We start from the raw sequence: 27,337 nt of genomic DNA, 5'->3' as shown, positions 1-27,337 counted from the left end.
AGCTATATTGCCCAGGATGGTCTTGAACTTCTGGGCTCAAGTGATCCTCTTGCTTTGGCTTCCCAAAGTGCTGGGATTACAGGCGTGAGCCACTATGCCTGGCCTGACAGCAATATTTTTTTAGCCATCCTTTATCAAGAATTTTTTTCCAGACATAATTTGATTTTCTTTGTACACATACAGTTCATTTGTTCTCATGATATTTCATTGATTATGTAATTACAATAACAAGTGAAATTGACAAAACAGGTTTGGAAGCAAACACACCTGATTCTTGGCAAGAAACTGGTGAGAAGAGAAATGTACAGAGGTGTTAGAAAATGGTCCACTGGCTCAGAATGGTCAGCATTTCCTTGGCATCAGTTGGCAGGTTAATTGCAGAAATCAGTAACATGGTGGTGAGTTAAGAGAGCTTCTGCTGAATAGCACTTGACAATATATGTTGTCTTTTTTACATCTTCAAAATTACCTTCTAAGGTGGATTATATTAACCTAACTTTTCATATATTATAACAACCATTATTTCATGAGCAAAATTTGACCAGAACCTCTGTGAAGAGTTCTATGTTTATTACCTCCCCTGCTCTTCACAACAGTTTTGTGATACGGGCTCAATTTTTACTCCAGTTTTACAGGGGAGTGAACCGATACTTAGAAATATTAAGCAACTTGGCTGGGTGCGGTGGCTCACGCCTGTCATCCCAGCACTTTGGGAGGCCGAGGTGAGTGGTCAGGAGATTGAGACTATCCTGGCCAACATGGTGAAATCCCGTCTCTGCTAAAAATACAAAAATTAGCTGGGCGTGGTGGTGCGCACCTGTAATCTCAGCTACTCTGGAGGCTGAGGCAGGAGAATAACTTGAACCTGGGAGTCGGAGGTTGCAGTGAGCTGAGATCACGCCACTGCACTCCAGCCTGGCCACAGAGTGAGACTCCATCTCAAAAAAAAAAAAATAAAAAAAAATAAAAAAATATTAAACAACTTGTCCAAGGTTACCTAGGTAGAAAGTGAAGGAGCTAGAAATCACATGCCTGAACATTTGACGTCAAAGTCCATGAAGAACCAGGGGCTCAGAGAGGTTGAGTAACTTGCCCAAACCTTCACAGCTAGTCCTTTAACCCCTAAACCAGGGCTTTTTTCCCCTCTAAGCTTAGAGCTTTTAAGGAGGCTTCCTGGGAAGGTTTCTTTGAAGAGGGATGAATGGTATGTGTGTTGGTGGGGAGTAACCTTTCCTGGGTCTTCTGTGTTCTCTCTCCAGATACTGTCTCCCATGGCCAAAGGCTTATTCCACAAAGCCATCATGGAGAGTGGGGTGGCCATCATCCCTTACCTGAAGGCCCATGATTATGAGAAGAGTGAGGACGTACGTATACTGTTAACACCTTGCCAGCTTCCTCTCCTCAGTTAGCAGAGAATGTGGTCAGGCACCTTCTCACCATGTGTTTGGCTTTCCTTAGTGACCATGCCCAAGGCACCTCATGCTAGCCCAAGGTGAACCTTGTTCCTCCATGAAAGGTCTGGTTCAACAGGAAATGGGTCTAGCTACACAATGCCACACCACTGGTGTGCACAAGTGTGTGTGTATGTGCGTTATGGTTCTTATGTCTTACCCGTTATTCTTTGCTTGTGATAGATAAGTCAGTCCCCTGTATCCTATACAGTTCTTCTATGCCTATGCTACTCTACTGGGAATGAATATCCAGGGCATTATGTTAAGAAAGATTCAGAGGCTGTTTCCAGCTCAGTGGGAAATAATGCTGTGACTGATTCATGTTGTCTGGCATGGGATTATAAGGGGCATCTATCCCACGATATTTGTCATCTGTCACTTGTCTTAATTATCTACTAGATAGTGATGCCCTAGAGACCAGGATCTCTCTGTCCTTCAGGCCCCCAGCATAATACCTGGTATATATCAGGCAGCCATAAATGTTCCGGATGAATGAGTTAATGAATGAGCTGTTTCATTCAATGCATGTTAATTAAGCACTGGGCTGTGCAGCCATCTCTTGAGTATTAATCATTTTTGTGGTAAATTTTCTTAAACATCTTACAGAAAATAACAGTATATATCAAGAGCAGAAACATAGAGTTATGCAATTTAAAAAAATTCCCTCAATACACAGAAATATTGATTTTGGTAACATTCTCCATAAAGCTATTTTCAGTTTGGGCATATATTTATTCATTTGACACACATCACTGAGTGCCCACTATTTTCCCTGCTCTGTTAGAACTTTGGGATTTATCAGTGGAGAAAGCACATCCTAAATTTGAGGGCAATATAATCTTTTTATCACCTATCCATGGATAGGATTAAATCCTGGAATCCATGGATAGGTTTGGGAAGCGGTTCCACAATTGTACCAGACTCCACATGCTTGCACGTTTTCCCAGGGAGAGGGTCTGTAACTTTGACTGGATTCTCAGAGTATCCATGACTCCCAGAAGATTAAGAACCACCACTTTCAGGGAGTGAGTTCTACAAATATGGAGGTTCAGTGACAAGGAAAGCAGATGTTCAGCAATGGGCCAGGCATGGAAGGTGGGGAACATCGAGCTTATAGGAGATTGGATGAGGAAGGGGTTTCTGGGGGCTGCAATGCCCTGAAAGGACATCGTGGAGGGAAGGAGTTGGGCCTTAAAGAATGAAAAGGATTGGTATAGAGGCAGGGAAAAAGACAGGTAGGACATTCCAGGCTGTGAGTGGGCCTGGGGCTTGGGCAGGGCTGACAAGCTAAGAATCTGATCTGGAGTCCTGCCTGTACTGACAATGAAGGAGCTTCCAAAGCTGCTCCTCGCTCTTGGTGTTTGTCTTCATTCAGCACCTCAAGGTTGGGCTTCTAGACTCCAGAGGGGCAAAATACCAATGCAGCCAAGCTCACAGGACTGATCTCTTTGTGACCAGGAATCTTGATTCCATTCCACAGCCACAGACTGACAAACTCCCATCTCCAGCTGTGGTGTTTACTAAAGATGACAAGGAGAGCCAGGCAAGAGACTGAGGGTGATGCAGTGGGAAACTGTCCACCATGTGCACCTTCAATTATAGGGGCGTGGGTCTAGGCAGTGTTAGCAGGATGGACTCATATATGGAGGGCCAGCCTGTGGCTGATTGGAGGGCATTTTCAAGCTTTCATTTTCCTAGATGCTTTCAATATCATGCTCTAACCCGGTCCTTCTCTACAAAATAGCTGCAGGTGGTTGCACATTTCTGTGGTAACAATGCGTCAGACTCTGAGGCCCTGCTGAGGTGCCTGAGGACAAAACCCTCCAAGGAGCTGCTGACCCTCAGCCAGGTGAGGACAGAGGGGGCAGTTTTGGGGGCAGGCTTGCCCTTCAAATGGACAGATGAACAAATCCTACCCCTCTGTTATTTATTTGAATTTGGAACATAGAAAAGAGGAGGATTGAGGTACTTGGTAACAGCTGTAAAAAAATAAGTAGGGATATAGAACCCTTGTAGGTAATTTAAGAAAATTGTTGGGGCAGGGGTTCAACTTAGCCTGGAGAAGATTCAGCAAAGTACAAGGCTTGTCTCTAAGTCCCTGAAAGCATCTCACTGGAGAGAAGGACCACACTTGTTATGCATGCTTCCAGAAGCTGAAGTCAAAATCAGGAGCTGGAAGTTCTATTAGGAAGTCATTTTAGTTTTGTGTAACTGAAAACCTTCCAAGACCTCAGTTGTCTGGAAAAGGACTGGGATCCTTTAGAAGGTAGTGAGATGCCCACCTCTCCAGGTATTCAAGCAAAATCTAGCTGACTGCTGACAAACTTTCAATCAGTGACAGTTAATTGGACCGGGTGATCTTTTATGTCCCTTCCAATCTTGAGAGCCTTTGATGACAGTCTTTGAATGGACAAGATCATTATCTTTCAGATTTCAATATTTGCTAGTTATGTGGTGTGTACTGAATGTCCACTCTGAGCCATGCTAGACTCAGTGAAATGGATAATAAGTCCTGGACCTGATGTGTCGAACTCTTCCATGTGCTCCTTTCTACCCAAATCTCAAAACAGAAACCTAAAGAAACCATGATTAGGGCTGAGTGTTGCTTTCTGAGACCCAAAAAATATCCAGGCATGTCCAAGGCACTGTGTCTCAGGGAGACACCTACAGTCTCCTACAACCCCTACAGTCCTGACCACTTCATCTACCACCATTTTTCCCTTTGCATTTGGCCAGTGGTTCTCAAACTTGAACATGCATCAAGATCACCTGGAGGACCAGCTACAAGAAGGTTCCTGGGCTACACCCCAACCCCAGAGTTTCTTATTGAGGAGCCTGAAGTGGGCCTGGAATGTGCATTTATAACAAGTTCCCAGATGATGCTGATGCTGCTGGTCTAGGAACCACACTTTGAGAATCTCTGGGCTAGGCTGTATTAGTCTCTTCTCATGCTGCTAATAAAGACATACCTGAGACTGGGTAATTTATAAAGGAAAGAGGTTTAATAAACTCACAGTTCCACATGGCTGGGGAGGTCTCACAATCATGGTAGAGGGTGAAGGAAGAGCAAAGGCACATCTTACATGGTGGTGGGCAAAAAAAAAGCTTGTTCAGGGGAGCTCCCCTTTATAAAACCATCAGATCTCATGAGATTTATTCACTATCATGCAAATAGCATGGGAAAGACCTGCACCCATGATTCAATTACCTCTCACCAGGTCCCTGCCACAACATGTGGGAATTATGGGAGCTATAATTTGAGATTTGGGTGGGGACACAGCCAAACCATATAACAGGCCACTGTTTTTCTTGGTAGATATTATTATTATTCCCATTTAGCAGATGAGAAAATAAGGCACAGACAAGTTTAGCCCCCTCACCCAAGTACATGGCAGAGCTTCCAGGGACTGATATATTGAGCTGGGCCCATAGTGTTTGTTTTTACTTTTTAAGTGCATTTAAGCCAGTGCTAGACTGGGTTGGCTTTTCTTGGCCAGGATTTGGGGCAGCAGATTTTGTGAACAGAAATAGCTGATGATAGCTGATGATTTTTTTTCTTCCTTATTACAGAAAACAAAGTCTTTCACTCGAGTGGTTGATGGTGCTTTCTTTCCTAATGAGCCTCTAGATCTATTGTCTCAGAAAGCATTTAAAGCAATTCCTTCCATCATCGGAGTCAATAACCACGAGTGTGGCTTCCTGCTGCCTATGGTAAGAATTCTGGCTGTCCATACTGCCACTCCCTCAAACCGTGATGCAGCTTTGGCTTCAACAGCTGGGCATTTCCACAGAAGACATCAGGTGTTGTAAGTGCTGGAGCCCACCAGCCAAGCACACAGTGATCACCTTTACTCTCTCTGAAAGAGGGCAAGTGAGGACCGGGACAGTCACAGCAAGTGTCTGCCTTGCTTCTCATGTAATGAGGTTTAGGGTGGAAGAAACAACTGTATAAAAAGGAAAGAGGGGATGGGTCCATTTGGTCTTTGTTCAAACAGTATTATAAATGATTGTTTCCAAAAAATGCAGTTACCACTTCAGAGCTGACATTCAGATAGGTTTGAAAAACTTCAGTCCTTCAAATTTTTCACATCCAGCCTTGGTTCTGGCATTTTGACATCCCTGAATGCTAAGGTTGTATAAGCTGCAAAATTGTTAAATCATTTTATTTTTTCAACAAGTATGTACTGAGCATTTATTAGAGGCTTATAAAAACTGAGCATATGAGCTTTCTGGGAGCTTACACTCTGGTGGGGAGAGACAGATAAGACACGAGATTGAGAAGATGACTTCAGAGAGTGATGGATGTATGAAGGACACAAGTGAGGAGAGAAGGTATCTTTAGGGAGGATAACAGGTGGTCAGGAAATGCTCTTCTAGGGAGTGATTGTTGAGCTGAGGCCCAGGTGCTGGGAAAGACCCATGATTTTTTGATTCCATGGCATAGGAAGACTCTCTTCATTGGAAATAAACTTTTCATCTGTCCTCAGAGGAGTGGAGATTTCAAATTCCTAATACCGTTGAAGCTCATTTATATAGATTGGCCTCCTTATTTTAAGCTGGAGGAAATAGGGTTAAGAAATAAAGAGGTTTGTCAAATTACAAAGCTAGTTGTTGGCTGTCTAGAACCAGAGTCTCAAGTTCATTGAGTTGTGAAAGCATGTTCTGCCATTATTAATTTGACCTCCAGGGCAATGTTTTGAAGTGGGACTAGGGATTTTTGTCCTCATGTTGCAGACGAGGCCACTGAATCACAGTTCATGGCTTAAGTAAGGCCTTTCAGTGATTTCTGGGTGTGTGTTAGAAAGAAGAAGGCAGGTGCTAGTGATGACAATCACCACTGTAACTACTGTAACCAGTTCCCCAGTGCCTTCCAGTGCCAAGCACAGGCCATCCAAGCAACAACTTGAAAACAGGCATGATTTTCCCTATTTTAAAGAAACTGAGGCTCAGAGCAGCTAAAGTGGCTTTCTAACATCTCCTGGCTAGTAAGGAGACAGGGGTGTATAATTTTTATGCATTTAGGCTCTGCCTTTTTAATTTAATTTAATCTAATTTAATTTTTGAGTTGGAGTCTCTCTCTGTTGCTGAGGCTGGAGTGCAGTGGTGGATCTTGGCTCACTGCAACCTCCACCTCCTGGGTCCAAGTGATTCTCCTGGCTCAGCCTATCGAGTAGCTGGGATTACAGGCACCCACCACCATGCCCAGCTAATTTTTTTTTGTATTTTCAGTGGAGACAGTGTTTCACCATGTTGGCCAGGCTGGTTTCCAACTCCTGACCTCAAGTGATCCACCTGCTTTGGCCTCCCAAAGTGCCGGAATTACAGGCATGGGCTGGTACCCAGCCTAGGCTCTCCCTTTAAATATCGAGTTCTCTGTTTACCTGCTGTGTGATATTAGGGGAGTTGCCCACCCTCTCTGAGCTTCCATTCCTTCATCTGTGAAATAAGGCTAATCTTAGCACCTGCCTCACAGGTATACATCAAACAGCCTGGCATATAGTCAGTGCTCAGTAAATGCTAGATATTGGAGTTATTCAAGTGACAGAATTTGCAGAGTTCAAAAGCCTGTGTGGGTGCTGAAATTCCATGTGAATTTGCAGTTAAACCCCTTGCTAGCTGTTAGAGGCCACAGGAAATCCCCAAGAAATAAATCCCAGCTCCTTAATGTACAGATAAGGTTTTTAGTAGTTAAAATATGCTTGTGGATAATTTAAATGACTCTGAGGATTCCCTGAGATTCCAGGAGGCAGATACTGCCCTAGTATTCATTTAGATATCAGCCCTAGTGAATCATTACCCCAAGATTTTCAGCAGAAAACATACCAAGAAAATTCATTTGTCAAGTGGATAGCGTTTCTGCCACCTCACATTTTAAAGTGGTAATTTTGCCAGAAAGTGGTAATTTAACAAATAATCACATGAAGCGCTTACTACATACCAAGTACCATTGTAAAAGCTTTACAAATATCAACTCGCTCAGTTCTCATCACCACCCTCGCGGGAGGTACTTGTTGCAAACTCCATCTTACAGATGAGGAGCCTGAGGCAGGAAGAGTTGAGTCCCTTGCCAAGTTCTCAGCTGGTGAGGGCAGCTCAGGAAGCCTGTGTTTTCAGCCACTGCCTGACCTCCCACTGTGGCTTCTCTTCTTTGTGGCTCCACCCACAAAGGTCTTTAGAAGGAGAACAACAAACACCAGTTTGGAAATTTTCTGGCTTCTCTTTGAACTTGGTGTCAAACCAAGCTGGGGCCTCTCAGGCAGTCAGCGCTGCCATAATAAAATACCATAGACTGGGAGGCTTACACCACAGACATTCATGTTCTCACAGTTCTAGGGACTGGAAGTCCGAGATCAAGGTGCTGATACCGCTTTGTGTGTCTAAACTTTCTTTTCTCATAAGGACATCAGCCAGATTGGATTAGGACCCACTCTAACAGCCACATTTTAACATAATCACCCCTTTAAAAGTACTAACTCCAAATAGTCACATTCTGAATTGCAGGGGTTAAGGCTTCAACGTGTAAATTTTGAGGGGGCCACAATTAAGCCCATAATGGGAGCCTTCCCACAAGGTGGCCACTTGGGCCCCACAAGGCTGCAGGTGGAATGACAAGGAACAGCTGCCTTTTATCAAAAGTGAGAAGAAATTAACTATCTGACAAGCACACTGAGGCCACTTCCACACGTGGCTGCTTGGGCTTGAGGGCTCCTTATCCAACTTCCCCTGTGAAAGTCAGCTGCCCAGGCCCTTGGGGAGATGGGTTTACCTTCTGATGACCAGATGGCTTACAGAGGGCACACTTCTCTCCACAGAAGGAGGCTCCTGAGATCCTCAGTGGCTCCAACAAGTCCCTTGCCCTCCATCTGATACAAAACATCCTGGTGAGTAGCTTGGGAGGCTGCAGTACTCCAGAGACACATGCACTTAACAGATAGCCCTAGGACACACTCAGCAGGAGAAGCCAAGGGCACAGACACTCCTCACTCACTCAGTCATTCAATAGACCTTTACTAAGCATAGGTGTATTAGTCCACTCTTGCACTGCTATTAAGAAATACCTGAGACTGGGTAATTTATAAAGAAAAGGGGCTTAATTGGCTCATGATGCTGCAGGCTGTACAGGAAGCATGATGCTGGCATCTGCTCAGCTTCTCGGGAGGCCTCAGGAAACTTACAATCATGGTGGAAGGTGAAGGGGAAGAAGGCACGTCTTACATGGCCAGAGCAGGAGGAAGAGAGAGAGGGAGGAGGTGCCACACACTTTTAAACAACCAAATCTCGTGAGAACTCTATCATGAGAACAGCACCAAAGGGGTGGTGCTAACCATTCATGAGAAACTGCCCCTACGATCCAATCACCTCCCATCAGGCCCTGCCTCCAACATTAGAGATTACAATTCAACACGAGATTTGGTGGGGGACACAGGTCGAAACTATATCAATAGGCCCACAAACCCAATCCACAATCCCCGACCTGGAAGAGCTCCAAAAACCCAGAGAATTTTTGTAACCCACCCAGCAGCCGAACCAGACCTTGACTGATTTGTGGCTATCAGTCATTTTTGTTCCCACACATTTATTCATTTTATTTATCCCACTATTCAGATGTTTCTCTGTGGATGCATTAATGTGGGTGTTGGGGTGTTTCCCCCACCCTGAGCCTGTGTCACAACACGCAGCATAGGTGCTACATTATCTACCTACAGTCTGAAAAGCTCTGAATGCTGAAACACACATGGGACTGGGGATCTGTATTCACTACACACCAGCCAGATATCAGGCCAGGTTCTGCAAGACCAGTCATTTACTCGTTCATTCACTCATTTATTGTTCCATCACTAATTCATTCATTCACTGCACAAACTTAGCAGTATCTGATCTTACTCTAGACACTAGGATATAGAGATGGATTGTTTTCCTTCCTTTCTTTTCTCCTTTTTCCATCTTCCTCTTTTTCCATAAACGTTTATTCAGTATGGACTCAGTGCCGATGTTCATTTTGTTCACTTGTCCATGGAACATGTGTAGTGAGAGTCCACATGCCCCTGCACTTCCCTGGGCATTGGGGTGCAATGTGGGGTGGACAGAGATGACAAGACACTTCAATACAGTACACAGGAAGCACAAGGATGTCCAAGGCTCTGTGGTGCCCACAGGAGGGGACAGGCGGCTCTCTTGGGGAGAAGGATTTGGAGGATTAATGGAGCTTGTCTGGTGATGGAAGGGGTGGGTGGAGAAACTGGGAAGAACCAAGAGGACCAACTGGGAGCAGAGGGGTGTGAAGAGATCAGCTGAGGGTTGGCTACAGCAGGAGAGAATGCTTTCAGCTATTGTAAGCTATGTAATGAACATAGACTTCATCCTAAAGACTGAGAACAGAAGGAAGAAGGACATTATTTGATTTCTATTTTAGAAAAAGCCCTCTGAAACTGGGCATGGTGGCTCACATCTGCAATTCCAGCACTTTGGGAGGCCAAGACAGGAGGATTGCTTGAGCTCAGAAGTTCAAGAACAGCCTGGGCAACACAGGGAGACCTTGTCTCTACAAAAAATAAAAAAATTAGCCAGGCCTGGTGGTGTGCATTTGTGGTGCCAGCTACTTGGGAGGCCAAGCAGGAGGATTGTTGAGCCTGGGAATTTGAAGCTGCAGGATCTCGCCACTGTACTCTAGCCTGGGCAACAGAGCGAGAGACTCCGTCTCAAAAAAAAAAAAAAAAAAAAAAAAAAAGAAAGAAAACAGAAAGAAACACTACAGGCAGATATCCCTCAGGCCCCCTTGGTGGAGGGATGTTTGACGAGTTGCAGCTGTCTGATGATGAATTGGGACTAAGGTTTGAGAGATATTGATGATATAAGTTATACAGTGGAATTCTCAGGTGGATTGGAGATGGCCTCATGGAGAAGATGCTCATTGATCTAAGCCTTAGGGGAGGGGAACAACTGAGCAGAAGGACATTTCAAGTAGAGTGGGAAGTAGGCTGTGTGGGAAAGTGCAAGAGGAATGGAAGGGCATGTGTTTCTCCTAGGCACAGTAGCATGCTAGGGGCTGCTTTTTAAACAGTAAGTAGTTCTCTGATGCAGAAGTCATAGTCTTACCCCAGAACCCTAGGATTTTGCACGCTGACTGTCCTATGGGGACTCACCTGAGATTCCACACAGCATCTATAACCACCTTGGACATCACCAGCACCATGGAGTCTGCTGGCTATATGGCCAAAGAGGCCAGGCCCTTATACAATAGACTGGACCTACTGCAGAGGCCTCCCTTGCTCTGGCCTGATTAAAAACCACCAGCCTCCTGAGGACCCAATAAACGAGTCTGAGCAGCATTCCCCAATGTGGTGTACACTTCCTTGCCTCCAAATTCCAAAGAAACCCATCAAGGGCTGCTGTCTTAGTGGTAGGGGTTTGAGCTGCAACACCTTTCCAGCATTTCCTAGAGCACCAGATCCCTGAATCTTCATGGAATTTACCATGCACTCTCTGCCATTAGTGCCTAGGGAAAGTTGAGAGGGAGAAGCCTGGGAGGCAGGTTGGTGCCAGGTCAGAGAAGCATCGAATGTCCTATTAAGGCGCTCAGCAATGGGGCCCAAGGGAAACAACAGGACTAAAGAACTGCTCTGGGCCAAGCAGCATACTTTTCTCTTCACATCTCATATAATCCTCCACATCCCTACAGAGGAGGAAACTGAGGCTCCAAGAGACCAACTAGCTTAGGTAAGATAATAGCTAAGGGCTGGAGGCAGCACTGGTACCAGGAGCAGGGCTGGTTTCATGGATGTTCTGCCTGTGTAGTCACAGAGGACCTTGTTGCTCAGAAGGGTCCTACATATGGTTTAGTGCTTCGCTGTTACCATTTTGAAATTCTTAATGATTTTTTGAACAAGCAATTTATGTTTTTACTTTGCACTGAGCTCCACGATGATGCAGCCAGTTCTGCCCAGAAGTGACTCATTCTGAGACATGAGAGAGAAGCCTGTGGTCAGGAGCATGGGATTTGGATGCAAATAGACTTGTGAAAGAATCATGATTCTTCCAGTTGGACCCAACCACTTCACCTCTCTAAGCCTCAGTTTCTTAATCTGTGAAACAGGGCTAGTTTTGATACTTGCATCATAGGGTTGCTGTGTGGGTTAAATGAAGCAATGTGGGTAAAGCATTCAGAATCATACCTGCACAGGTGAGTGTTTAACGTGTTGGCCATTGTGGTTGACCTGGATCTCCTAGGACTACGATATTTTTACAGCACATCCCGCCTCAGTATTTGCACCTTGTGGCTAATGAATACTTCCATGACAAGCACTCCCTGACTGAAATCCGAGACACTCTTCTGGACTTGCTTGGAGATGTGTTCTTTGTGGTCCCTGCACTGATCACAGCTCGATATCACAGAGGTGAGTATCTGAGCACCCCGCTCCAGGACCACAGCCCAGTGAGGCTGGTGGCCACGGAAATCCATGTTGTCTACTGACCGGCTGCCTTCTCTGCCTCTGTTCCCTCATGGAGAGGGCATTTCCAGGTGTGTCTGGATGGAAACATGCCATGGGGACCTGCATCATTCACCTGCCTTTCAGAGTTTGGGGATGTTGATCAGTTGTTTCTGTTTCTTCCCCTTCTTCAGGACCATGTAGAAAATTCTCATCTCCCTATAATTTTCTGGGCGCCGTCCCCAAGGATTTTTTCTTTCTAGAAATGTCTTCCCCAACATCTTAGCCATACGTAGTAATGGAACAAACATTACAGCTATAAGGAGTAATGGAACTCCTAAAGTAATAGACTTTAAATCAACTATTTTAAATGCAGCCAAATACTCCACCCCATAACATTAGATTCCACATTCTTCTCAAGTGCACATGCAACATCTTCCAGAATAAACCATATGTTAGATCACCAAACAAATCCCAATAAATGTAAAAGGATGGAAATCATGCAGAGTATCTTCTTCGACCACAAGGGAATGAAATTAGAAATCAATAACAAAAGGAAATCTGGAAAATTCACAAATATTTATAAATGAAATGGCATACTCTTTTTTACATTTTAAAAATTGTAGTTAAATATGCTTAATAAAAAATTTACCATTTTAACCATTTTAAGTGTATAGTACAATGGTATCAAGTACATTCATATTGTTGTACAACCATCACCGCTATACATCTTCAGAACGTTTTTATCATCCCAAACTGAAAATCAGTACCTATTAAAAATAACTCCCCACCCCTCCTTCCCCCAGACCCTAATAACCACCATTCTACTTTCTGTCTCTATGACTGACTTTCTAGTTACTTTAGTGACTTTAGTTACTCAATGTAAGTTGAATCATTCAATATTTGTCCTTTTGTCTGGCTTATTTCACATAGCATAAGGTCTCAGGATTCCTATATGCTGTACTATACATCAGAATTTCCTCCTTTTTTAAGGCTGACTAATGTTCCATTGTATGTATATATCACATTTTGTTTATCCATTTATTCATTAATGGACATTTGCATTGTTTCCACCATTCAGCTATTGTGCAAGGAACAATTGACTATTGGCTACATTTGCCTATTGGCTATAATGCCGCAATGAACATAGTTGTAGAAATATCTGTTCAAGTCCCTGTTTTCAGTTATTTGAGGTATATGCCAGAGGTAGAATTTCTGGATCATCTGTAATTCTATGTTTAATTTCTTTGAAGAACTGCCATGTTGTTCTCCACTGTGTCTGCACCATTTCACATTACTACCAGCAATGCACAAGGGTTGCAATTTCTTGACATCTTGACCAACATTTGTTATTTTCTGTTGTTGTTGTTTTTTAAATAATGACTATTCTAATGGGTTTGAAATAATATCTCATTATGGTTTTCATTTCCATTTTCCTAATTATTAGAGATGTTGAGCATCTTTTCATGTGCTTATTGGACATTTGTATATATGTTTTTGGAGAAACGTTTAAGACCCTTGCCCATTTTTGAATTGAGTTGTTTTTTGTTGCTGAGTTTTAAGAGTTCCTTATATATTGTGGAAATTAATCCCTTATGAGATATATGACTTGCAAATATTTTCTCCCATTCTGTGGGTTGCCGGGTTGCCTTCTTACTCTGTTGATAATGTACAAAAGTTGCACAGTAGTTTTTAATTTTGATGAAATAGAATTCATCCACTTTTTTGTTGGTTGTGGTTTTGGTGTCATATATAAGAATCCACTGCCAAATTCAAGGGTATGGAAATTTACCACTATATTTTCTTATAAGAGGTTTACAGTTTTAGTTTTACATTTAGGTCTTTGATCCATTTTGAGTTAGTTTTTCTATATACTATGAGGGAAGAATCTACCTTTATTCTTTTGCATGTGTCATATACTAGGGTGGCTATAATTTTTTTTAAAAAGAAAAGGAGTAAGAACAAGTGTGAAGGATATAGAGAAACCAAAACTCTCATACACTGCTGCTGGGGACATAAAACAGTGCAGCCACTGTGGAAAAAAGTTGTGGCTGTTCCTCAAAAAGGTAAACATAGAGTTTCCATATAACCTAGCAAATCCAGTCCTAGGGATATACTCAAGATAACTGAAAACTGATGTTCAAACAAAAATTGTATATGAATGTTCATAGCACCCTTGTTCATTATAGGCCAAAATGGTTAAAACCCAAATGTTCATCAACTGATGAATCCATAAACAAAATTCAGTATATACTTACAATGGATTATCATTTTGCCATAAAAAGAAATGAAATACGGATGGATGCTACAACACAGATGAGCCTTGTAAACATTTTGCTAAGTGAAAGAAGTCAGGCACAAAGGGCCACATGTTGTATGATCCCATTTATACGAAATGTTCAGATTAGGCAAAGCCATAGACACAGAAAGTAGAATTGTGTTTTCCAGAAGCTGAGAAGTGGGGCCAATGGGGAGTGGCTGCTAAATGGGTCTGAGGTTTCTGTTTGGGGTGATGAAAATGTTCTGGACCTAAATAGTGGTGATAGTTGCACAACATCCTAAATGTACTAAAAACCGCTGAATTATATACTTTAAAATGGTTAAAGTGGCAGATTTCACTTATGTACATTTTGCTTTAAAAATATCGTTAAGGAAATGAGAAGGCAGACCACAGACTGAAAGAAAATATTCATAGTACAATTATTTGACAAAATAATCATATCCAGAATAGAAGAACCCTTACAGTTCAGTAATGAAAAGAAAGTATTTTCCAATAATGGGTAAAAGACTTGAACTTTGAGAGAAAGTCCCAACAAAGTAGATCTTGGTTGAATATAGAGGACTTCTTTTGAGAAGCAGAACTACTGCCTTCTCAGACATGAGCTCTTCATCACTAGGGATATGAGCACTGCTGTAGCAGGAAATTCCAGCCTCAAATGAGGAAGGGGGAAGTGAGCTGTCTCTGAGCTGTCCCACCCCTGGGTCTATACATCCAAGACTTGATAGGTGGGGACACAGAGCCAGCCCCCTGCTCCGTGCTGCATGCATGCTTGACCTTCCCTGACCTTTTGTCAGATGCTGGTGCACCTGTCTACTTCTATGAGTTTCGGCACCGGCCTCAGTGCTTTGAAGACACGAAGCCAGCTTTTGTCAAAGCTGACCACGCTGATGAAGTCCGCTTTGTGTTCGGTGGTGCCTTCCTGAAGGGTGACATTGTTATGTTCGGTAAGGGACTGGTCACTTCCCAGAGTTCACATGAAGCCCCTTGCTTACCCCACCACGATGCAAGCGCCTGGAGGACTTCGGGGTTGGCATTTAATTACCTCTGTGGTTTATAGGCGGACACAACCTTTCTCTGGAAAATGCCCTCCCTTCCATTTTTAGAAGCCAGGATGAAAAAGTGCCATGACAGTTGCTTGATGAGGGCTTCTCTTTGTACTGAAACCTACAGGTTTGGCCACTTCAGGGCACTCAAGCAATCTAAATATATATATTTTTAAATATACTAGAACCATTTTCTTCCTTTTCTTTGACCACTGGTCTTACCCTCCCTCCCCTTCCCAGAAATCCCATGAGGCCACAACCTGAGGCTTTAAGAGGCAAGGACCATGTTTTTCATAATTCCAGCTCAAAGTGGTCTGCACCCAGAAGAGCTTTGTAAATGCTTGTGAAATGTTACTTGTGATGTTAGCTCATTTATTCTTAAGTTTATGACATATTTGGTGCCTAAAATAAACCAATCAGATGAGGTTATCAATAGAAAAAAATTACAGGGAAGATTACACACAGGAGTTACCACTAAAATGTTTAGTTAGAAACATTACACAATGCAGGCTCTTAACTTATTCACACTGGCCTCTTGACAAAGAGGACAGAACGTTCCATATAGAGTGTATTTGTGCACTGTGGTTTATTCATTATTTCAGTTTTTCATCCTCACAACACAGATAATAAAGAACTTCCTCCTAGGTTGTCATAAGGATTAAATAAAATAAGCCCCATAAAGTAAGAGTGAATACCTAATAAATGTCACTGTTATTTCTCAGCAACCATTCCTGAGCCCATACTATGTAATGGCACATGGACTCCCTAAACTGGAAAAAGTCAACAACATATGTATCAAAAGGTTAAATTCCTTGATGTCTAAAGAGCTCCTAAAATTAATAAGAAAAGAATAACCTAATTGAAAACTGGGTAACAGATAGAAACAGACAGTTCATGGAAAAGAAAACACAAGTGGCTTCTAAACATACGAACATCCATTCAACCTCCCTCATAACAAGAAAACTGCAGACCATCCTTAGCAAGGAATTATTTTTCATCAATCAAGGTTGAAAAAAACAAAACACTTAAAATAATGTATTCAAGCAGGTGTGAGAAACAATTTTATACATTAATAGAGAAGTCTATCAACATTTAAAATGCATGTAAGGCCGGGCATGGTGGCTCACACCTGTAATCCCAGCACTTTGGGAGTCTGAGGCGGGAGGATTGCTTGAGTCCAGGAGTTCCAGACCAGTTTGGGCAACATAGTAAGACCCCCTCTCTACAAAATAATAATAATAATAAAAAACAAAATTAGCCAAGCATGGTGGCACACACCTGTAGTCCCAGCTACTCAGGAGGCTGAGGTGGGAGGATCACTTGAGCCCGAGTTTGAGGCTGCGGTGAGCTGTGATCATGGCCCTGAACTCCAGTCTGGGCAACAGAGTGAGACACCTGTCTCAAAAATTGTTTTTATTTTTACAAAATAAAAAAAAAATGCATGTAGTCTTAGCCAGGTGTGGTGGCTCATGCCTACAATGCCATCACTTTGGGAGGCTGAGGCAGGAAGAATTGCTTGAGCCCAGGAGTTGGAAGCTGCTGTGAGCTATGATCGTGCCACTGCACTCCAGCCTGGGTGACAGAGTGAGACTCCATCTTTATAAAAATAAATAACATAGATTAAAACGCATGTAGTTTTTAGCCTGGCAATTCTACTTCTAGAGTTTTTGTGTAATTATACTTCCACATGTGCAAAAGTATATATGCACACTAAAATATTGCTTTTACCAGCAAAAGATCGGAAATATGACATATACATTATATATTTATATATAATTGCATATAAATGTTTTTATATATTACATGCTTATAGAACAACAAATGGCAGTTTGATAGGTGACAAGTCCTATATATGAGATCAATTTTAATAAAAAGAGCAATATGTAGAATATGTGTCCAGTCTCCTGCCAGATGTGTAGAAAGGTGTCTGCTTATACCCTGGTACCTGCAGAGCCTGTCTTTGGGAAAGTGCCTCTGAGGCTCGTCACTGGGCATCTGCAGGGAAGAGATGAAAGGGAAACATTTTCATTGGATATTAGATCTCTTTCTGCATTTTGGATTTTCTACTTTTTATTAAAGAAATACAAAAATTAATTGTAAAATTGTGTGTGGAGGGAGAGAGAGAAGGAAAAGAGAGAAGCAAGAGAGAGGGAAGACAGGGAGAGAAGGAACAGAGAGAGGGAAGAAAGAGAGAAGGGAGAGAGGGGAGAGGGAAGGAAGAGAGAGAGGGAAGGAAGAGAGAGGGGAGAGAGAGGGAGAGAGAGAAGAAAAAGAGGGAAGAGAGAAGGAAGAGAGGATGGAGAGAAGGAAGAGAGACAGAGGAGAAAACAGAAAGAGACAGAGAGAGGGAGCAAGCTGGTCTGTGTCCCCAGGGAATGGGAGCAAGCTGGTCTGTGTCCCCAGGGAACCTGCAGCCTCATGGGACTGGCTGCAGGAACACGGGGTGGACAGGGAAGATGTGTGTTCAGCTTCCACCATTCGGAAGCCACAGTTCCTTGGACAGGTCCCGGTTGCTCTGAGCCTCAGTATCTGCATGTATAAAATGGGTACAGTGACTTGGTAGGCTTGTAAGTTTCCAGTGGGAGGAGGGGTGTGAAAAGGATTCATCAAATACAAGGCACCCGGGGCTTCCCGAGCCTCACCCAGAGCAGCAGCATTTTGTGATTATCTCCTTCAGAAGGAGCCACGGAGGAGGACAAGTTACTGAGCCGGAAGATGATGAAATACTGGGCTACCTTTGCTCGAACCGGGTAAGTAAACCTCCCGGTCTCCCCCATGCCAAGGCCTGGGGTGTGAGGAGGAAAATCTCACCCCTGTTTCTGCTCTCCCTTCCAGGAATCCTAATGGGAACGACCTGTCTCTGTGGCCAGCTTATAATCTGACTGAGCAGTACCTGCAGCTGGACTTGAACATGAGCCTCGGACAGAGACTCAAAGAACCGCGGGTGGAGTTTTGGACCAGAACCATCCCCTGATCCTGTCTGCCTCCGACACGCTCCACAGTCCTCTTTCTTCCTTAACTTTCCTCTCTCTCCTCCAGCCTTTCTTTTTCTCTTGTGCTCCTTGAGAAGTTATCTTTCTGTGATTTTGGTTTCCCTTCTCCTCCTATAATTTCTCCCGCAATCATTAGCTTCTTTCTGAGCTCAGCTGCTTTCTATGGGGATCTTTGCAAAACAAGCTGCTTTCGCTGATATTTTATGGACTTAGGAATGATCCTTACAGAATTCTTTTCAACATCAAAAAGTGCAATTTGTCTTGGAAGGCAACAAGATTTCTTCAATAAATTTGGAAGAGGGCTGGCCTATTAGTTGTCATAATAATGGTTTTGTAACTCATATGAAATAAAATCAGAATGTAAAATAGGTATAAGGGGGCAGAATTTAATTCTGTGCTGATAACACTCCCCATGTCCCTAGCACCCACTTTCTATCAGAGAAGGTGTCTGTGTATGTTACCCAAAATGCAAGTCCCCTAACCCCAACCCTTTGGGGCTTCAGCTGCAAGCCAAGTATGGATGTCTTGGATGTCACGGGTTTGAGCTGGGTCTCTTCTCTGGCTCAGAGAGATGTGTGGGTGACAGGGTATCCTCAGCCATGGAAAGCTGCCATCATCCCGAATAAAAAACCTAGAAGTAAAATTCTAGGCATCAAGGGTCAGATCAGCAATGCCAAGAAGAAATGAAGCTTCCCTGGTGGGGTCGAGATGAATCTGTCATTCAATAAATCTACACTGGCTGGGCAGGGTGGCTCATGGCTGTAATCCCAGCAGTTTGGGAGGCTGAGGCAGGTGGATCACTTAAGGTCAGGAGTTCAAGACCAGCTTGGCCAACATGGTGAAACCCCGTCTCTACTTAAAAAATACAAAAATTAGCCGGTCTTGGTGGCGTGTGCCTGTAGTCCCAGCTACTCGGGAGGCTGAGGTGGGAGAATCACTTGAACCCGGGAGGTGGAGGTTGCAGGGAGCAGAGGCCACACCACTGTACTCCAGACTGGGTGACAGAGCGAGAATCCTTCTCAGAAAAAAAAAAAAAGTTAAGATAATAATAATAAAAACATAAAAAATAAATGTACACTGAGCATCTGATATATACCAGGCGTATCCCCACTAGGGATATAGCAGTGAACAAAACATGGCTGCTACCAAAGAGTGAGCAAACAGACATTAAGCAAACATTCACGCCAGTGGATATCTCATACTGTAACTTTGATAGGTGTTACTCAGGAGAATAAGGTGTTTTCAAGAAAGTGTAACGGAGGGAACCTAAGTGAGATTAAAGTCTTAGGAGGCTCTCTCTGGAGAAATAGCATTCACATTAAGAAAGGACAAATCAAAGTTAGTCACAGGGTAGGGAGAATGTTAAATACCATCATTCAAAGGATGCACTCTTACTTTGTATAGCCACATAATCCATATTATATCCATATAATTCACCAGGGTAATTAGTTTTTCTTCCTGATTGCTTCAAGATTACATAAGATGCATACAATAGGAGGGTTTCTGAGATGCCAGTAACTCATCTGGGTTAGATATCTCCAACTCAGTGCCCGAATCAGACCCCCTGAAGTGTTTCGTTTGGCCCACACAATGTTAAACATGTTTTGGAATTTGTTGCCAGCAAATTTTAAATTAGGAAAATTTCACATTAAATGCCATATTTCCAGCTTCTTCAGGAAACAACAATAACAAGAAAACCCAGAAGATACTGTTACAGAGCTGCATTCCCACATGATAACCAGCACTTCTGGCGGTCCATACAACCTTTTATGCAAATTACAAGGTGCCCCTTCCTCAAAACCTTCTACAGACATCTTCCAGGAAACTGCCATGGATAAATATCTGCATTTATGATGCAAATGACACCTTCTCTAAAGTGTTACCCTTCTGCAGTGCACTATCTGTGCAACTGTCCTCAGCAAAGATAGAGTAATCTGCAGGAACTGAGTGGTGGCTGCCCCCTTTACAGAGGCATAAGTTCTCAACGTGCCACAGTCCACACCATACCCCTTTGTGCTGTGCCTGGTCTATTTTACTCACTGATATTACCCAACCTCTGAAGGTGTTTAAGTTTGGACCCTTGACCTCTCATTTCATAGTGAACCTCAGAGAGGTGAAACGATTCACCCAAGATCACTCAGCAAGTATGCAGTGTGAGCAAGTTAGCAGTAAGTCAAAACCAGGCCTTAAGGCTCTTGTCACCTCAGAGCAGGACTCTTACTGCCATGCAGCTACCTCTCTCATCAGATGGTCCAAAGCATTCGGTTGTCTCTGGATTAGGTGGTTGTGGGAGGGGTGGATCAGAGATGCTCTGGGCCACTTTATGGCTCTAGGCCGTGAAAGCAAGCTGGAAACTGAATTGCCTCTGCAGCTGCAGAAGACTAATTTCTATATTGATATTTGGAAAAACTAACAGCTAGAAAACACCACTCAACTCATTTTTAAAAATACGATCATATTAAATGACATTACACGCATCATTTATATATTGCTCGCAGTGCCAGCATCCTCAAATGTGTTTCTAATTTCGGTAGATATCTTGCTAGGGGGAGCACATTTCTAAGTTATCCAGATATAGGGCCCTCTTTCCTTCTCTTTCTGTCCACATGCAATCAGATGCTTTGTGGAGTTAAAGTTGACATTTATTTAAATGCCACTTGGTGTTTGTTTTTTTCCCCTTTAATTTAGAGTTTTCTACCTGGAATGTAAGTAAAATAATCACTTGGAGGGTTTTTCCAAAATACCAATGGCCAGGCCACTAGCCAGTCAATCGGAAGCAAAATCTCCTTGGATGGGACCTAGAAGTATTTTCAGTTTTCTGGCATTTTAATGAACATCCCGATTAAGAACCACTGGGTCTTAAGAGTGTGGCATATGTATTTTTCAAGTTCCTAGAGGCTCTCCAAAACAACAAAAAATATCTGCTTTATTTTCTGCCTGGTGTTGATGTGTCACAGTTTCTTTAGCCATTAGTCTTATCCTGGATATTTATGGTCATAATTTGATGAGCAACATTGGGAATGACTTCTTTTTTTTGTTTGTTTTGAGACAGAGTCTCACTCTTTCGCCCAGGCTGGAGTGTAGTGGCGCGATCTCTGCTCACTGCAACCTCCACCCCAGTATTTTTACTTTTAAATATTATTTATGGCATCCAGATTTGCATAAGATGGACTGGGTCAACGGCCATGCCCTTTATAAGTCCATATTTTTGAGTTCTACAAATTCACTTTCCTAAAGTGCCAAATCACATCCTACTCACCAGCAAGACAGGTACACATCATTTTCACAATCACTTCTAATTTTCCACCATTGTAAAAAAAATAAAATATTTAACCACTTTCTTATTGTAAAATAAACAATTTACTTTTCCAGGACCCACTGCCTCCCCCTCCCCACTCTCCCCCTTTTTTTAAACAATCTTGAACCCTATCCATTAAATTAAATCAAAGCAAAACTTTAGGGACAAACTACATCGGTCTTCACCTGTGAATTTCCTGATGTCCAGTAGAGGGCAGCATTATCACAAAGGAAAAACGCTTCCCTCTATTCTGAGGCTCCTGAGATGCTGGTGGTGTGACATCGCAGAATTTGGACTGACAATAAGACCATGCCAAATAGTTAAATTATATACAAGCCAACACAATATAATGTTATCCATTCCATCTGTAACATTTGGAAAGAGGAAAAGGTAGAATCCACTCCATGAAAAGTCTGACTGAAAAGACTAAACTCACTAGCAGAACAGAGGTTGGAGCCAGCAGTTTTTCACTTTTCCACTTCCTGGACTTTCCCATTAAGTCTCCAGGAGCCTACCTCAGAGGGACATAAGGGATTTCCTCTCCTTGGACCAACTCAGTCCAGATTCCCCCTGGGCAGAGCTGCAGGGGAGGGTGGGAAGCGGGCTCAGGCCCTGCACCTGGGTAGCTGCCCCACCTGGTGCTGCCCCAGGTAATGCATGTACAAGATGAGCCTCCCTTCCCCCAGCAGGGACAGATCTCACTCAGTCCTGCCCCGTATGCTCTGCTAAAAGTTTGTATCGAGAGTGTGCCTCATTATTCCCAAGGACGGGAAGGGCTGGGGAGAAAAAAACCTACCTTGCCGCTTGATTGTCTCAAAATACAAGGAAATTCATTGCAAAGAGCTCGCTGTGCTCCATGAATGGGGTGGAGCTCAAGTCTGAAATTAAAGGATGGGTAGGAAGGGGGATGGCCAGCCACAGCATGGTGGAAGTGTGACCCTGAGCAGTGATGGCAGGGGGGCCAGCCCACGGGCAGCAGGGCTGGTGTTGGCAAGGTTGCTGGAGCACACTGTGGGTGCCTGGAGGACAGCTTTTCTACCTTGACCTTTAGGAAACAGACTTCTCTCTTTATAGGAAGATAATGCCATAAAATATCTATCTATCTATCTGTCTGTCTGTCTGTCTGTCTATCTATCTACCTATCTACCTACCTACCTACCTATCTATTATCTATCATCTATCAATTATCTATCATCTATCTATTGTCTATCTAATCTATTTATTTCATTTATTACATTTATTTATGTAATTGTGTTTCAAGCTCTATTTACCTCCTGAACTTTCCATGTGAGAGAACAGAACTCTGGCTGATACCTTCGGTATTTTTAGAAGGATTGGTACACTTTGATTCTTATTCATCACTATATAATTCCTCCATTAGTTTCACTGCATGCAACAATTGAGTTATAGAAGCACATTTCTGAAAATAAGTTATTCAATGGGAAAAATGGACTGTTGATGGCCAATTAGTAATATGAAGGCAGGGACAAACTTGCCCACCATCATGAGAGCTTGTTTGGTGGCCAGGCATTGACTTCATCAAGAGTCATCATTACTGCAGCCATTACATGAGCTTTGGGAAACTTCTTCCTTTTGACACTCAGATCTCTGGGCAGAAATCATCTTATGTTGACATCTGGCAAGGACCTTCTGATATTCTGTTGTAATTAGGTGGTTGGAGTTCCTGGGGTCAGCCCAGTTCTAGGAGTGGCAGAGGCAAAGAGCCTCCAGGAAACTTTGGCCTTGGGGTGGAGCTCAAAGGGGAGAGGTGCACTCCCCATGGGCATAAGTGGGGGTTACCTACACCCCAACTTTTACAGGTATCCAATACCCCTAAACCCAGAGAGTCTTTTCTGTCTCTATTCTGATTGCATAGGTGCATGGTGGTGTCTTTCTCTCCATGAGTTAACGTCTCCTTTTTCTATTCTAAAACTAGTTATCGTCATTCTGTTGGCCTCTCAGTGTCCAAAATGCTGTTATTTCTTTTCACAGTTTGTCAATGTGGGTTTGTAGCTTTAAAAACTTTATTTCACTGTTTTTTTTAGGATAATTGGAGGGGGGAAATAAAAAATTTTGGATCCCTCTTCTTTCACAGGAAGTGGTAAACCGTTTTTCCTTTACACAAACATTTAAAAACAATTTTTTCTACCTTTCTGACAGCTACATTGCATCCCATAGTATAATACTCAATAAATTATTTAACTGTCTACTATTGTTAGCCATTCGAATGATTTCCTATTTTGTACCATTGTCAACTTCACTGAGGTGACCACCTGATACATATATCTTTGAGCTCATTCAGAATTATTCCTAGAGAATAGTGCTTTAAAATAAAGGTTTTATCATTATTTAGATATGGCAGGCCCACTGATCAGATGTCAGCCATTGAAAAAGTAATTTGGGCTGGGCATGCTGGCCCACATCTATAATCCCAGCACTTTGGGAGGCCAAGGTGGATGGATTACCTGAGGTCAGGAGTTCGAGACCAGCCTGACCAACATGGTGAAACCCTGTCTCTACTAAAAATACAAAAAAAAAAAAAAAAAAAAAAAAAGGCTGGTGGTGGGTGCCTATAATCCCAGCTACTCGGGAGCCTGAGGAAGGAGAATCACTTGAACCTGGGAGACAGAGGTTGCAGTGAGCCGAGATTGTGCCATTGCACTCCAGGCTGGGCAACAGAGCGAGACTCTGTCTCAAAAAAAAAAAAAAAAAAAGAAAGAAAAGAAAAGAAAGAAAGAAAAGAAAGAAAGAATAAGTAGCTTGTTACTCACAGATCCCAAGACAAGACAAGGGGGCACTCCATGCCATGGGAGCAGGAGGCTGCACAGACAACGCTGGAGTCCATCAGAAGGTGGTGGTGATGGGGATGTGGCAAAAGGTGTTCCTGTGGTTTCCCTGGGAAGGAAGAGGTGAGGCAGGGTGAGCAGGTTTAGGAGTGGTTAGTTTGAACAATTTCAGGGGGCTCTGCAGCATTGGGGCTGTTCCATCTGGTACCTAGCTCTGGGGTGATTAGGGTGCGAGGTTATTAGTTCAGAGTGGGAGAGCCCCATAAAGGAGGTGGTTGGGGATGTGGGCTCTGGATCGGTGAGTTTATGTATGAAGGCACACTAAGAGACAAGTGGCTTATATCTCTAGCAATTGGCTAACCATGGGAGGAGCAGTCCCTCTAGGAGCAAAGCCCTGCATGTCAAAGTGTCAGAATGGAGAAAATAAAGAACATGGTTAATAAAATATAGCTGGGGCAGAAGGGATGCCTTTTTGAAATGTTAGGATAGATTTTGCCAAATTGCCCCCAAGAAAGCTTGAACTAATTGATCTCTCACATGAGTGGTGAAAGTTCCTTGTTTTCTATATTGTTGCCACTAGGCACTACCGCCAAAAGAATAGTGGTAAAACTCTTTGCAAATTCAATAAGTGCCATTTGGATATCTGGTTTGAATTTGCATGTCTTGGTGTGTGTGCTATTCATCTGGGAAAATGGTATTTTGTGGATGTGAAGACCCCTTGGAACCTGATTGGTGGGATGGAGGGGGATTGTGGACTGTACCCACCCCGATATGGTCCTGGCCTCCAGAGAAGTACAGCTATGTGGGAAGTTTCAGAGGACTACAACCTTCCCATCTCAGCTGTGACCCAGCCCACGAAGGATTCTAGAGATTTTGTCCCTTGCATGACCTTCTAAAGTGAGAACACAGGGCCAACACCAGTAGATCCTGAGATTTGGGCAGACCTTTGTGCAGTCCAGCTTTTTGGAGAAGCTTATGTCATTTATGCTTGCTGAGTCCTATGTAAGCCCCAAAGCCAAGCTTTCACAAGCTAGGACTTAGGCACCTTTGAAAAGGAGAATTTTATCTTCCACCTTCCCGAAGAGTGTGTAGGAGGTTCCCCTTGAGAGTAACCACTGGTCCCTCCAGATGGCTTGGCTGCTTCTGCCAGGCTCTACTTTCAGAAACGCCCTTCATTGTGTAATTCTCAGAATTAAAGCCTTTCAGTGTCTCTTCATTGTCCAGGGATGAAGTCTGTTCCATTGCAACTGGCCTCCCCAAGAAGCCCCTGAATCTGCCTTCTTCCAATGCTAGTTTCTTCTCTGCCTCCCCAAATTTTGCCCATCTCTCAATACCCGCTACCATCAAGAGTCATCACAGTTTTGGGCATTAACATATATGAATATTGATAGTTCTCAGGGCAAGAAAACACACAGAACATGCCTCTCCATGGAGGCCACTCTATTCACCTGGATGTTTATAATGTAATCTATAGTTTGAGTTTACAGGGCTCTTTCCAGATTATAATTCAACCTTCACTTTTCTGTGTCTAAATTTTTACATTGCTTTCTGAATCATCTTTTTTCCCATTTTATTCTTAACAGGCTAAAGGAAGGCTTAATAGAGTAGCCCTAATGAATAGGATCTGGATTTATAATCAGGATTTTGTGATTTGAATCAAAGAAATGCAAAAACTTAGTGTTTATCAGAGTGTGGTGCACGTATTCCTGGAGTTATGCAAGATCATTTTAGATGGCGCACAAACTAGAAACCACTTATAGAATGGTTGTTTATTTATTTTGCTGGTATTAGCAAAAAAAAAAAACCCCTTACTATCAAGTCCATGGTTTAATGGATATTACCTGTGACAAGGATTGCTGGCAGTCTGTTAAAATCTGTCCCACCTTCCTTGGTACACAGCCAGATTACATTTTCCAGCCTTGGTTGCAATTAGATTGAACATGTGAATAAGTTCTCACCAATGTCCTCTGAGTGGGGATGGAGAGTGCCACAGCCAGGCCTGGCCCATACAAATGCTCCATGGTCACACTTCTGCTCCTGCCTCTTCCAGGTGACAGGCAATTGACACCTATGGCAACTTTAGAAACCATAAGTGAAGGAAGGCAAAGCCACCATAGCCTAGATGAGGACTGAGTAAACTACAGCCTGAGGGCCAAATCTGGCTTACTGTCTTTTTAAAAATAAAGTTTTATTGAAGCACAGCCATGCCCATTTGCATAGGTATTGTTTATGGGCCGCCTTACTACCACAGCAGTTGCCACAGACAGCCCATGGCCTGCAAAGCCCAAAGTACTTACTATCTGGCCCTTTATAGAGAAAGTTTGCCAATACCCTAATTTCGATCTCTGAATGACCATATGGAGGACAGCCACCTTGTGGACCTGAACAACACTCTAGTCCTTTACCTAATTGAAAAATAAGCCGTTGAAATTCTGGGCCTATTTGCTACCATAGTTTACCCTACTCTCACTAATAATTCTTGCTCAGCAGTCACAGGGTGATTGCCTGATGAATGTACATGGCCCGATTTCCGGTTGTTTGTGCCATTGAGGGTGACTAGTTATGTCCATGGGAGTACAGCTCCTTCCTCTATGACCCACGACCAGGCCAAAATTTCTTCCAGATGCTCTGACCAGTTAGTCCTAGGATCTGATTGACCCCAGGGAGTCTGACCCCCTAAGTATAACACAGCATCGTGGTCCTGGGAAGGTGTAAACATAATACAATTTCTGCCCATTGAACCGAATGTATTAACAGGAAGATGTTCCCTGAAGCAGAAGAAAATGACCTTGGTGACGATGATCCTTGCCAAAGGTAGGTAACCCTTGCCTTGTCACCTACCTGGTGGTTATGACGGCGATCAAGGCTGGCCCTGCTTTCATGTAACTAACTGGCCTTCAATGGTTCACTTTTCCCATTGAGTGACTTTTTTCAGTTATACACTTCTGTAAACTAGAAGTGTTTTTACTGGCTTTTCTTTATGTAAGTTTTTATTTTTACCGTCGTTTTAATTTAAAAAATGCAGTCACACATTTTCCATGCATACCTCTAATTTATG

General features: G+C 43.1%; 1 protein-coding gene across 4 annotated transcripts in view; it reads left to right on the top strand.

Moving 5' to 3' along the window:
- Positions 1-18,503, top strand: part of CES5A (carboxylesterase 5A) — a 29,157-nt gene extending 10,654 nt beyond the window's left edge. For 2 of the 4 annotated variants that reach the window (XM_016929866.3, XM_016929869.3), the window contains 8 exons: positions 1,260-1,364; positions 3,196-3,300; positions 5,022-5,162; positions 8,264-8,332; positions 11,698-11,845; positions 14,954-15,103; positions 17,880-17,952; positions 18,038-18,503. In XM_016929866.3, the coding sequence (XP_016785355.2) occupies positions 1,260-1,364; positions 3,196-3,300; positions 5,022-5,162; positions 8,264-8,332; positions 11,698-11,845; positions 14,954-15,103; positions 17,880-17,952; positions 18,038-18,176 (930 nt within the window). In that variant the 3' untranslated portion in view covers positions 18,177-18,503. The remainder of the gene's footprint in view (positions 1-1,259; positions 1,365-3,195; positions 3,301-5,021; positions 5,163-8,263; positions 8,333-11,697; positions 11,846-14,953; positions 15,104-17,879; positions 17,953-18,037) is intronic. The other 2 variants (XM_016929868.3, XM_016929867.4) reach the window with 2 other exon arrangements.
- Positions 18,504-27,337: the final 8,834 nt, after the last annotated feature.

This window comes from Pan troglodytes, chromosome 18 (assembly GCF_028858775.2).
Source record: "Pan troglodytes isolate AG18354 chromosome 18, NHGRI_mPanTro3-v2.0_pri, whole genome shotgun sequence".
In the NCBI taxonomy this organism is placed as follows: Eukaryota; Metazoa; Chordata; class Mammalia; order Primates; family Hominidae; genus Pan; species Pan troglodytes.
The sequence above is the reverse complement of the archived record's forward strand: the minus strand, read 5'-3'. Positions and strand labels throughout refer to the sequence as shown.